At 39.4% G+C, this 13,527-nt stretch overlaps 1 protein-coding gene across 1 annotated transcript in view; it reads left to right on the top strand.

The window, feature by feature from the left end:
- crybg2 (crystallin beta-gamma domain containing 2) overlaps nucleotides 1–13,527 on the top strand; it is a 61,868-nt gene that overhangs the window by 10,507 nt on the left and 37,834 nt on the right. The window contains exons 2-3 of the mRNA XM_079878858.1: nucleotides 225–336; nucleotides 7,555–11,972. Of these exons, the coding sequence (XP_079734984.1) occupies nucleotides 225–336; nucleotides 7,555–11,972 (4,530 nt within the window). The remainder of the gene's footprint in view (nucleotides 1–224; nucleotides 337–7,554; nucleotides 11,973–13,527) is intronic.

The raw sequence follows: 13,527 nt of genomic DNA, 5'->3' as shown, positions 1-13,527 counted from the left end.
TCTCTGAAAGTATGCAGCAGGTTTCTGCTCTAAAGAATACGAGTAACCTGTTTACACATTTTATTTCCATAGATCATTTACTGTAACACATTCCTGTCGTTTTAGCCGACGGTTATGAACACTGTAAACTTCAGGACGCCTTTTTGTTTGCTCTTTTGCTTTTATCTGAACTTTAAACCGAATTCTCAATCTCTGGATCTCTAACTGAATGTCGTCTTCCACAGAACTGAGTCGGGAACATCTGGAACGTCGGGAGCCGGAGACGGGAAAAGTCAGGATGGCGAAGAATCGAGTAAACGCAAGACGTCTCTGTTCGGCTCGGTCCTCAGGTCAAAGGTCAGAGCTCGAGCTGGCGCTAAACCAACATGTGCATGACAGGATTATTGACCTTAACTAAAACTGTGTTAAAACGCTTCTGTTAGTAGAAATCAATTAAAATATAAATATTAGTTGGAAAAAACTTAAACTAAATGTTTAAATAAATATTTCTGTTAATTTTAATAAAGATGAAATCAAATAAAATGTAGATATTACTAAAAAAATAACTTAATTTAAACGAAAATTAGAAATGTTGTCATGGCAATAAACTGAAATAAGTTCAATTTGAGGCACTAAAATTATTAACTGGAAATAAATAAAACTGAAATAAAATGATATTAAACCTACATAGCAATATTTAAAATAAAAAACTAATGAAATGACAAAAGCACACAACAAAATGACTAAAAATTCAACTAAAATAAACATAATAAATACCAGCTAAATCAAAATATTAATAAAACTAAAATAACACCGCTACACCTATGACAAAATTACAGTAAACATTTATCTGTTGTTTTTAGAGTTAATGTGCAAACGTTTATGTGTCAGCATATGTGTAAGTAATGCAAAAAATAAGCAGATATTAGCAGTATATGATGCAAGACGTATTGATAAATGAGTCGGTCTAGTTGAGCTGGTTAGTGTGCCTCCATCACCCCCTGCTGGTGAATGTGTTCACTACACCAACTCCATTTATGATCAAACTGAGTCCTGGTGGTTTGTAGAAAAATGTTTTGCACAGAAAAGTGAATAGAATTCAATAAAAAAAAAAATTTATATGCATATGATATTTGATTGATTAGTCAGAATATGAATAGTGGTTGAGCATACATCAATATCACACATTGACTCCAGGTGTAAATGTACTTGTTTCACAACTGTTAATTGTCACGGCCCTTCTCATATATTTACATCCATATATTACATTCTAAATAAATGAATGAATGGATAAACAAACACACGGTTATTTAGAGATGATGATGATGATGTTCAGCGGCCCAGAATGCCTTTCTCTCATGACAGACGCGCTCAGACCTGAAGGACACGCGTGAGTTATTTCAGCCGTTCGTGCTTCTGGCTCCTTCTGTTATCCATATATGAGCTAGTGCACTCCTAAACATTTTCACATGTTCTTTAATCATTCTTAATATAATACAACCATTATTTGCTTATTATTGGTTTAGTTACACTGCCAAAAATTACAAAGAAAAGTTTGTTTCCCAGCATATGTCTAGCAAATATCTAAAAAAAAATTTAAATCAAGATACATTTACTTGAGAAGCAAAATGATTAAAAATATTAAGATATTAAAAATCATAAATTTGTTTTACATTTTTTTTATTTTGTGCTTAAAACAAGAACAAATATGTGTCAGTGGAGTCAGAAAAATCATCTTGTTTTCCCATTGAATCAAGTTTATTTTACTCCACTGACAGATATTTGTTCTTGTTTTAAACACAAACTCACTTCATTTGCATGATTTTTAATATCTTAATATCTTCAGTCATTTTGCTTCTCCAGTAAATGAATCTTGATTTAAGAATGTTTAGATATTTGTAATGAAAAGCAAGACAGAAACACTGAGCAGTGAGAGTTTTGATTATTGTTGAGCTCAAGATCTGATTTTATAACTCCTTTTGGTCAGCAGGTGGCGTGTGTGTGTGTGTGTGTGTGTGTGTGTGTGTGTGTGTGTGCGTGTGTGCGTGTGTGCGTGTGTGCGTGTGTGCGTGTGTGTGTGTGTGTGTGTGTGTGAGAGAGAGCGTGTGTGTGTGTGTGTGTGTGTGTGTGCGTGTGTGCGTGTGTGTGTGCGTCTGTGTGTGTGTGTGTGTGTGTGTGTGTGTGTGTGCGGCTGAAAGAATCACTGCTGACAGGTTGATCTCTCCACAGTTCTTCAGAAGTTTATTCTTAGTCGAGTTTATGTGAGAAAATACCCTTGAGGTTTCTTCTGTTCAGATGTTCTGGAAAGCTTTAAAGGAGAACTCCGGTCAATTTTAACATTGAGCTCATTTTTTTGTAAATTTGGAGTGCTGTCAGTACAGAGTACAACGACACAAATCGGTGTTGCCTACACCGTGTTATCCTCTTTTTAAAATATGCACCCTGTTGACTTCAATGGGGCAATATTTAAACCTGCTTTTAGCCTCTTAACATCCTTGATGTGTCATTACAAGTGCCCAGCCATGTGAGTGATTCCTTCAGAGTGAACAGGAGTGAATCTGACTGCAGTAGATGTGAAAGATATGGATAAAAATGATGTTATTTAAACCAGCGCAAATACCTGTATTTTACATCCTGTTTTCGGTTGAAGTCCAAAGTAGTCGATTGCCGAGTTCACACGCGTGATCATAGGTAACTAAACCTAATTAACAGGTATGAGCGCTGGCTTAAATAACATCATTTTTATCCATTTCTTTCACATCTACTGCAGTCAGATTCACTCCTGTTCACTCTGAAGGAATTCTCCTTTAAGTGGCTTTTAGAGTCGAATCACCATAAACATAATGTCATTAACTTCTTCTTGGTGTTTCACACAGTGCCTTTTGATTTATGTCATTATTTATGACACAGATAAGCATTTATAACTCTTCAATACAAAAGCGGATAGCATTCATTAGCGATGTTGAAAACTCGTTAGTGTAATTCCAGCAGGTTAAAAATTATTAATAAATGCTGACAGATGTGCTTCATGGATGATTTCAGTGGCTGTTCCTGTAATTACGTCTTGTCTATACATGTCATGTGACAGACCCTTACAATAAACAAGTATACTTCAAGTTTATTAAGGATACTTAAGTAAGGTTCAAGTATATTTTTAATTATACTCTATGCAGTAAGTATACTAATATCAGTGTACTTGTAGTATACTTGTGTGTTATTTCAATCAAACATATGACTTTTATTAGTACTTATATTAAATTGGCCCACTTTTTTAGCATATAAAAGTATACTTTAAGTGTAACAGTAGTAAACTTTGAGTACACAACTAGTTTACAACTACGTTTTTTGTTTTTACTGCAACTATACTACAAGTGAACTTATAGGTAAACTGATACTAGTTAAATACTTGTAGCACATTTTTTAAATTTATGAAAGTACACTTTGAAATATTCTCTCAGTAAACTACTAGTTACTTCAAGTAAGTGTTCTTCAAATTAACTAAACATCGTACGTATAGTTAACTATTTACATTGAATATTATTTCTGCACTTTAAGTATTCTGCTGTGTTTCTATTTAGGTATTAATTTTTATACTTGAAATATACTTTTAACTGTACTTTAAGTTGATTTGAAGTAAATTCCCATGTACACTAGCAGTAGACTACATGAATATTCACATACTCAGAGTTAGAAACATATCTGTTTTCTTTACAAATCAATATTTACAAACAAATCAATTGTATTGAATTCCAAAATATGTAAGTTTATAAGGCAGTATGTAAAACTATGTGGAAAAAGTATTTAATAGGCTACTCAATCAATCACAACTACAAGCCAAGTATACTTAGAATACTTCATTATACTTATAATGGATCAAAAGACTGAGTACAGTATAGGCCAATTATAATTAGAGTTTTCTGTCAGTATAAGTAAAGTATAATTAAGTGTTCTTTTAAGTATATTTCTGAGAAGTACTAAAAGTACATACCGAGTTGGGTGTTTCATGTATCAGTGATCAGTGTGGATTGGTTGAGTTTTATGACAGGTTGATGTTGACTGATGATCAACTGTACCAGTTGCAGTTACAGCGGCCTCCACCCGCCTGACACACACACACACACACACACACACACACACACACGTTATCAGATGAACACTGAATGCACTTTAGCAACAGACTTATCATCTTCCTCCAGACAGCAGAACAGAATTTAAACAGAGCCAGGGTGATTATATCTGTCGGTTATTACTTTGATTAATCTGATATTCTTCTCTTCATCTTGCTTGCTACTATTTCTATAAAAATGTAATTTATGCATATAGGATTTCACGTTTGAGTTATGGTTCATTTCACACTGAAATGTTTTACAACAAAAGTTACAAAAGCTAAAAAAACAAGTTTTCACTGTTCTCCTGTTTTGTTGTGTGCTCTTGTTGTCGATGGTGAAAGTGGTCGAATCGCATTCAATCGGCATAAAACTAAGATAGTAGTTATTCTTAATAAAAAAGGCCTATAAACCCTCCCCAATAAACCATTGTCTCATTCCTCTCATGCTTAAAGAAAATGCAAATCAGCCAGGCTACTGTGACACATGACATGTTTCGGTTACACTTTATTTTAAGGTGTTCGTTTTACGGTGTAATTGTGCACTTAAGTATTGTTTAATAATTAACTACATGTTCTTACTATAGGGTTGGAGTTAGGATTGGGGTTTGGTTTAGGGTTAGTAAAGCATTCAAAGCTGTAATTATGCATAATTTCTACTTATTATTACTACAGTAATTATAACATAACAAGTTTAACAAGGACACTGTAAAACAAAGTGTATATATATATATATATATATATATATATATATTAGTGCTGTCAAACGATTAAAATATTTAATCGCGATTAATCGCATAAATGTCATAGTTAACTCGCAGTTAATCGCAATTAATCGCATATTTTTATCTATTCTAAATGTCCCTTGAATTCTTTTTGTCCCTTTTTTTTTTCTCATTTTAATGCTCTTATCAACATGGAAAAGTGGATCGGCTTGCTTTGTGCAAATGTTTTTTTATTGAAAACAACATTGGCATATACTGTAGTGTTCAATTTTACACTAACATTCACACTCGAAGCAAATAATCGCATCAGAGAATTCGCATTCGCGTCAAGTGATGCGATGATAGCTCAGTTCACAATGACAAAACACACACATCATTTTGGTCTTGTCAATGGAACCATTTGGCAACTTTTTAAAACTAAACTTTCCATTCAGAATCTTATTGGCATCCATTTCGGCGTCTAGCGCTCGCCATCCACTCAAAACGTAGCGTTAAGGGGGTCGCACACCGGACGAGAAGCACAGCGGCGCATCTAGGACAACTCGAGGTATCGCACACCGGACTCGCACTTTCTCAGTTTATGGCCAGCAATATTGTTATGTTTAAGGACATCATGGAATTAAGATAATGTCTGTACAATGTTATGATTGTACTGTACAATTAAATACAATCGTTGCTAAGTCTGCAGTCTGAACACTATACCTCAGAGCGTCCGTTAACTGAATGAATTGAGAATATTTCCTGAAAATCTGATAACATCAGCAGTTTTCATCCACGCAGTTGATTTCTGTAAAAGAATATAAAACTAAATGTATATTGCAGCACAGGGTGAAGTCAGTATATACATTAACAACGATTTGAGACAAATAAGTGTAAATTTAATGTAAAACTATGAAAATGGCGCTCTGTGGCGCGGCAGGATTTTGAACAAGGTCCTGAGCCGTAGCTGGGCGCCACGGACAGACGCCGAATGGCACCGCCGGTGTGTGTACACTCATAGAGAATAATGTGTTCGAATTTTAAAGACGCGGCACTGTGCTTCTCGTCCGGTGTGCGACCCCCTTTAGCCTACTACTCTTTGGCCGGCTCGCAAGCTCAAACAAGTGTGTGCAGCGTGCCTGTTGTTTTGTGTCCGGTCTAGCTAGATCCAATGTGGTGTTGTAGTTTTTCTAACTTTACTAGTTGTTGCAACAGCATGTGAAAAAAACTACAAAGTTTGCTAGGCCAAAAAGAACGTTAATCTCGCGATTTAAAAAAAATTACGCCGTTAAAATGGGTTTGCGTTAATGCCGTTAATAAAGTATTTAAAGGGATACTTCACCTCTGGGAAGATGAATGTGTATTTAAAATAGGTAATTTAAGTAGAAGAAATGTGAAGAAATTTTTTAATTTGGAGCTTTCTAGACTGAGAAAAGCCAGAAAATGTATTTTTGGCTTATGTGGATGAAAGACAACAACTCCCAGAATGCACTTGCTTCGCTGCCTTAGGAGGCCACGCCTACCGGTAAGGGAGCGCAGTTGAAAACAAACAACAAGGCTAGCCTACGTGATGAGTTTGCCAGGGATTTAGAGATCGCCCAAAATGTCCGGGATTCGGCTTTTGCGTTCTACATTCGCCATTCATTCATTATGTTTACTGTGGCTAACAGGACGAGGCTAGGGCCGCGGGAGAACGGCGCGAGGCCGGTGGCATCATTACTGAGACGCGCCGGGTCTCGCATCTCTCACGGAGGAGCGGGAATTTTCTTAGCAATGGTAAAACGCACATCAACCGATCACTTGTTTAGCGTTCATGTAAACACTACATTCAGATTCACCAATCGGAATGAATTCAGTTAGATTGAAACAAAAGGTGTGCATGTAAACAATGAATGGCGACCGCAGAACGCAAAAGCTGAATCCCGTACATTTTGAACGATCTCGACGGCCGGACAAGCCCGGGAAAAGGAGGATGGTAACCCCTACTTACTCAGCTTTCTCCTACTACTCAGCTTTCTCCACAGAACAAGAGCCTGCTAGCTTAGCTTCCAAAGAAAGACGGCTGACACTGTGTACAATTCTGTGAGTGAGATCCCACCCTGTATGGGCGGGCTGAAAACATGCGGAACAACGCCATCTACTGGCTGTAGTCTTTAGCCTCTGGCCAGAAAATCCTCCGATGACGCAAAATGACGATTTTTGCGTCATCTGAGGATTTTTTCCAGACAAAAAATACATAAATCTCTCATCTCAGGGGGATATGAGGGTGGAAAGCAGAGTAATTCGAAAATACTACAGGTTTTCTACTAATACAAAGCTTAATGCTAAATCCTGAAGTATCCCTTTAACTGACAGCACTAATATTTATACATTTATGATGCATTAATAAAAATGTCAACAATGTGCTAATGCATATGAATGCTTATTTGATATTATTAATATTATTTTATTTTATGTCATTTTATGTAAATTAATTATCATCCCATAGTGAATAATGACTTTACTATTGTCTTATTAGAGCTGCTTTACAGCAGAATTGAATTCATTTTGCATCATTGAATCGTTATTTTCCTGTTTATCACTGTAAAGCTGCTTTGAAACAATATTGTATAAAGTGCTATAGAAATAAATATGACATGACTTGACTTAAATAACTCTTCATGATTATTCATCTTTGTCCTCTTTCTCTTTCCTGTTTTGCATTCTCCCTTTCTCCTCCCTACTTTCTTCATCTCCAATTCCATCTTTTCCTTTCATTATTTTTAGAAAGGGCCGCTCAGCTACTCGGAGACTGACCTCCGTAAACCCAAGGGCTTTGCTGTATCCCTGTCCTGGAAGAAGAAGAAGAAGAAAAGAGATCTGTCCCAAGGTTTTTCAAGCAATAGTGATATCACAGGGGTCAAAGATGACATCAGTGAACAGGAAGAATATGACAACCAGGCAGAAGTAGAACCAAACCAGCTTGGTTTTGAGGCAGCGATGCCTATGGCAGAACCACCCTCTACTTCTGACCAATCCCAGACCCAGGATGTCTTGAGTGACATGTCTCGGCCCAATGAGGAGGATGCAGGTTATTTGCCTTCAGATTTGGGCAGTACATCAATACCATTTATTGACTCTTCACTGTCTGATAGTGATGCTTACCAGACGCCCCCAGATAGCCCAGTCCCAGAGTACTTCTCGTCTGATTACGCCGATACCCAAGCTGTAGATAGATCATCTCAGTACTCGACATCTGTGCTGTCCTTCACTTCACAGACTGGGTCTGACGTCACAGACTCAATCAGTCCTGTTCCTAACATGGAAACTGCAGCGAATACTGACACTCGCACAGTCCATAATTCAAGCACAGATCTGAACCCGAATGATCATCTGTTCTCTGACTCTGATTCTGAAGTATCTAAATCAGGGATTTTAGCAGATGTTGAGGTCAAAACCGTCACCACAGATGTTGCTCAAAAAGATTCATATCTGGGAAATAAAAAATCAACTGATGCTGTCCACCAGAACTACATGTCCTCCATCGACCAGAGTTCCACCTCTTCCATCTCCGAGATTCCCACCACTTCCATTTCTTCCATTCCCCAAATTTCCATCTCTGAGAGTCCCACCACTTCCATTTCTTCCATTCCCCAAATTTCCATCTCTGAGAGTCCCACCACTTCTATTTCTTCCATTCCCCAAATTTCCATCTCTGAGATTCCCACCATTTCCATCTCTTCCATCCCCCAAAGTTCCATCCCTTCCATTTCTGAACATTCCACCACTTCCATCCCCCAAAGTTCCATCTTTTCCATCTCTGAGAGTCCCACCACTTCCATCCCCCAAAGTTCCATCTTTTCCATTTCTGAGAGTTCCCCCACTTCCATCCCCCAAAGTTCCATCTCTTCTATTTCTGAAAATTCCACCACTTCCATTCCCCAAAGTTCCATCCCTTCCATTTCTAAACATCCCACCACTTCCATTCCCCAAAGTTCCATCCCTTCCATTTCTGAACATTCCACCACATCCATTACCCAAAGTTCCATCTTTTCCATTTCTGAGAGTTCCCCCACTTCCATCCCCCAAAGTTCCATCTCTTCTATTTCTGAAAATTCCACCACTTCCATCCCCCAAAGTTCCATCCCTTCCATTTCTGAACATTCCACCACTTCCATTCCCCAAAGTTCCATCCCTTCCATTTCTAAACATCCCACCACTTCCATTCCCCAAAGTTCCATCTTTTCCACTTCTGAAAGTTCCCCTACTTCCATCCCCCTAAGTTCCATCTCTGAGAGTCCCACTACTTCCATCCCCCAAAGTTCCATCCCTTCCATTTCTGAAAATTCCACCACTTCCATTCCCCCAAGTTCCATCTTTTCCATTTCTGAGAGTTCCCCCACTTCCATCCCCCAAAGTTCCATCTCTGAGAGTCCCACTACTTCCATCCCCCAAAGTTCCATCCCTTCCATTTCTGAAAATTCCACCACTTCCATTCCCCCAAGTTCCAGCTTTTCCATTTCTGAGAGTTCCCCCACTTCCATCCTCCAAAGTTCCATCCCTTCCATTTCTGAAAATTCCACCACTTCCATGCCCCAAAGTTCCATCTTTTCCATTTCTGAGACTTCCCCCACTTCCATCCCCCAAAGTTCCAGCTCTGAGAGTCCCACCACTTCCATTCCCCAAAGCTCCATCTTTTCCATGTCTGAGAGTTCCCCCACTTCCATCCCCCAAAGTTCCATCTCTTCCATGTCTGAAAATTCCACCACTTCCATCCCCCAAAATTCCATTTTTTCCATTTCTGAGAGTTCCCCCACTTCCATCCCCCAAAGTTCCATCTTTTCCATTTCTGAGAGTTCCCCCACTTCCATCCCCCAAAGTTCCATCTCTTCCATTTCTGAAAATTCCCCAACTTCCATCCCCCAAAGTTTCATCTCTTCCATTTCTGAAAATTCCCCCACTTCCATCCCCCAAAGTTCCATCCCTTCCATTTCTGAAAATTCCACCACTTCCATTCCCCAAAGTTCCATCTTTTCCATTTCTGAGAGTTCCCCCACTTCCATCCCCCAAAGTTCCATCCCTTCCATTTCTGAAAATTCCCCAACTTCCATCCCCCAAAGTTCCATCCCTTCCATTTCTGAAAATTACACCACTTCCATCCCCCAAAGTTTCATCTCTTCCATCCCCCAGAGATCCCCCATCCCCTCAAACAAAAGCATGACCCAGACTTCCAACTCAAACTCAAATTCTGCCTTTACCCTTGAACATTCCTCCACTCATCCACCTTCCATTACATCTCCTAAGGCAGAAGATTCTCAAATCAACACTCGAAATAACCGAAACCTGTCTGCCAGCAACAGTGATAGAGTCAACACTGACCCCTTCAGTGCCACTGCTAATAGCACCAAATCCTTTTCAGTTTCATCCGTTCCTGACGTGATTGTCTCTAGCTCTGTGTCCGACTCCAGATTTACAGAGAAGAGTTTGGATGCTGAAACTGATATAAAGCCAATTTTATCTTTCTCTCGTACTGATGTTTATGAAAGTGATTTAAGCTCAGTAACTCACAGTAACTCACCCACAAGCACTATACATTCCACTTCTGATTCATGTTTTCTGGAAGAAACTCACCCTGAAATTAATTGTGAGACCATTTCAATGGAATCTCATCAAACCGATAATTATTCTTCCTCAACATTTGCCACTGACTCAGAGAAGCCTGCTGAACCTGTCCTTTTAGAGGATGAGTTAACTATAGCTTTACCAGTTGCTTCGAGAGAATACACCACCATTAAGTCATCTAAAAAGGTCACCTTTGACCTTTCAGGCCACTCTGACCCCATCAGCCCTCACCATTCCCAGAAAGGTCTCTCTAACAATATGTCTTATTCAGATGTGGAAACCCTGACTGAAACATCAGCAGAAGACCATGTAAGTCAGGAGAGTGACAAAGCTAAATCATCCAACTCGTCAGAAACTTCCTCAGATTTCCTAGACAGTGGTGTCTCCAGCACTTTGACCTCTGAACTCATACCTGCCATCACAATTCATCCTCCCCCTCACTTAGATGTTTCATACCAGCTGTTCAGCACTCAATCCCCAAAGGAAGAGACAGACAAACAACAGATAGCGTGTGAAGATTGTGATGTTGATGTTCAAGAGTCATCTACTCAAAGTTCTGAGTTGATTAGCCAGGATGAAACCACAACAGAGAGTATAACCACTAGAAATGACCTTCAGATGTCCGTGAAGAACAAATATGGACAAGAAGTGGAGGAAGGAAGTAGACTAGATCCCGATTATCATTATAAATGTCATTTTACGTCAGTTCAAGAACCTGAACCAATTGAGATTGTAACCACTGCAGAGAGTATGGCCATTAGAAATGACCTTCATATGTTTGTGAAGGAGAAATACGGGCGAGAAGTTGAGGAACGAATGGATATTTATGATGTTTCATTGAATCAAGAAAAGGACGCTGAAGAAGAGCAAATCATGGATGTTTTAACACAAGAGCAAATGTTACTTCACAAGGTTTTAGAAAAATATGAGGTTGAAGAGCAGAGAGAGGAATTGCAAACTGTCCAAAGCACAAGAGGAGCATCCGCAACAATGGGAGCAGAAGTATGTGGAGTTGAAGTGCTGACAGGTCAAGCAAAGAAGCAGATTCATCGACTCGCTCCACTGAAACCAGCCCTACCAGTCAATCAAGAATGTGGCTCTGAGGAATGCACTTCGGCCCCTCCCTTCTCTGAGCCGGCGAAGCTATCGCTTGCAGATTCAAGCATGGAAACACACAGTCACCTGGAGATTAGGCCCCGCCCCTTGGCCCCGCACCAGACCAGCGGAGAGATAACAACACTGGAGGACACGGCAAGGTGCAAATACCAAACAAGCACTGATAACAACCACGCCGAGAGGGAGGATCACACCAGCAGCGATATAGACACATTCATCACAAGAACACAGGAGAGTGAAAGTCAAGAACACAGACCTGGGAAGATCTCAGCGGAGGAGACCTTCACACACGGCAAAGACACAAGCTACACACAGGGGACGGTGACAACCAGAGATTATCTCTCTCACAGGAGCTGGGGGAATATCAGTGACAGTACATCAGACGAGAGAAGGGAGGAGGACGACACCGCAGAAGGAAACACTTTCCCTGATCAACCACTTTCACGAAGTGTAACACCTGGGGAAAGGTAAGCTGCTGATATCTTATTTTTAATCGTGATTGATGTGTGTACTGTTTGAAATATAATGTGTTGATCTAAAAAAAAACTGATAAAAAAAAACTGATGCAGTTTACTTATGTGTTTCTCCTATGCTATGTAAAAAATAAATGCATAAATAATATAATACAAACATACAAACACTGTAGTGGGGCTGCCATTGGCAACCTGGGTGAGGGTTTAAATTCTCAGTACCGACAGAAAAGGACTGGTGTGTGTGTGTGTGTGTGTGTGAGAGAGAGAGAGACAGAGAGAGAGAGTGAGTGTGTGTGTGTGTGTGTGTGTGTGTGTGTGTGTGTGTGTGTGTGTGTGTGTGTGTGTGTGTGTGTGTGTGTGTGTGTGTGTGTGTGTGTGTGTGTGTGTGAGAGAGAGAGAAAGAGAGAGAGAGAGAGTGTGTGTGTATGTGTGTGTGTGTGTGTGTGTGTGTATGTATGTGAGAGAGAGAGAGAGAGTGTGTGTGTGTGTGTGTATGTGAAAGAGAGAGTGTGTGTGTGTGTGTGTGTGTGTGTGTGTGTGTGTGTGTATGTGAGAGAGAGAGAGAGTGTGTGTGTGCGTGTGTGTGTGTGTGTGTGTGTGTGTGTGTGTATGTGAAAGAGAGAGAGTGTGTGTGTGTGTGTGTGTGTGTGTGTGTGTGTGTGTGTGTGTGTGTGTGTGTGTGTGTGTGTGTGTGTGTGTGTATGTGAGAGAGAGAGAGAGAGAGAGTGTGTGTGTGTGTGTGTGTGTGTGTGTGTGTGTGTGTGTGTGTGTGTATGTGAAAGAGAGAGAGAGTGTGTGTGTGTGTGTGTGTGTGTGTGTGTGTGTGTGTGTGTGTGTGTGTGTGTGTGTGTGTGTAGTTATCTGGGTGAAATGCAATGGACAAATTCCGAATATTGGTTATCATACTAATGTATCTGGCGCTTTTATAAATAGCAATCTAGCTCTGTATATTTTTTTATTTTTAAATATATATTTTTTATTTTATTCCTGCTTTTATTTAGGCATGGCTTTAGGCAAATTCATAAATAAAATAATTAAAAATATCAAATATTTAAAAAATATAGAGATCAAAGCAATTTAGCTCTTTATATTATGTATTATGTATTGTATTGTTTGTTATGTATTGTTTTAATTAGGGCCCGAGCACCGATGGTGTGAGGACCCTCTTGGAATTGCTCTGTTTATGATTTTTGTATTTTATTCATGCATGATACAAAATCAGCTCATCTTTTGCATGATGAAATTACAAACCTTTCACATGAGCAACAGTCCAATGTAAACGCTCAGTTCTGGCCATAATGTAACCCTGAAGTGATTCAGATTATATTTGAATCGTTGTTATGATTAATGTGTTAGTTTGATGTATGAAGTCGTGTGTGTACAGCACCATCACTACTCCACGCCTTCAGCATCTCCTCTGTTTACACTCTGGCTTCTGTTTCTCTGCCAGTTTCATTGTTTTTCGTGGACTATCCACAGATCGCACACACACTGATGTTCCTGATGTTCCTGTCTCTGTCAGAGTAGTCGAGATGTACTTTAAACCCTT

The sequence above is a fragment of the Squalius cephalus genome (genome assembly GCF_949319135.1).
Source record: "Squalius cephalus genome assembly, chromosome: 8".
Taxonomy (NCBI): Eukaryota; Metazoa; Chordata; class Actinopteri; order Cypriniformes; family Leuciscidae; genus Squalius; species Squalius cephalus.
The sequence above is the reverse complement of the archived record's forward strand: the minus strand, read 5'-3'. Positions and strand labels throughout refer to the sequence as shown.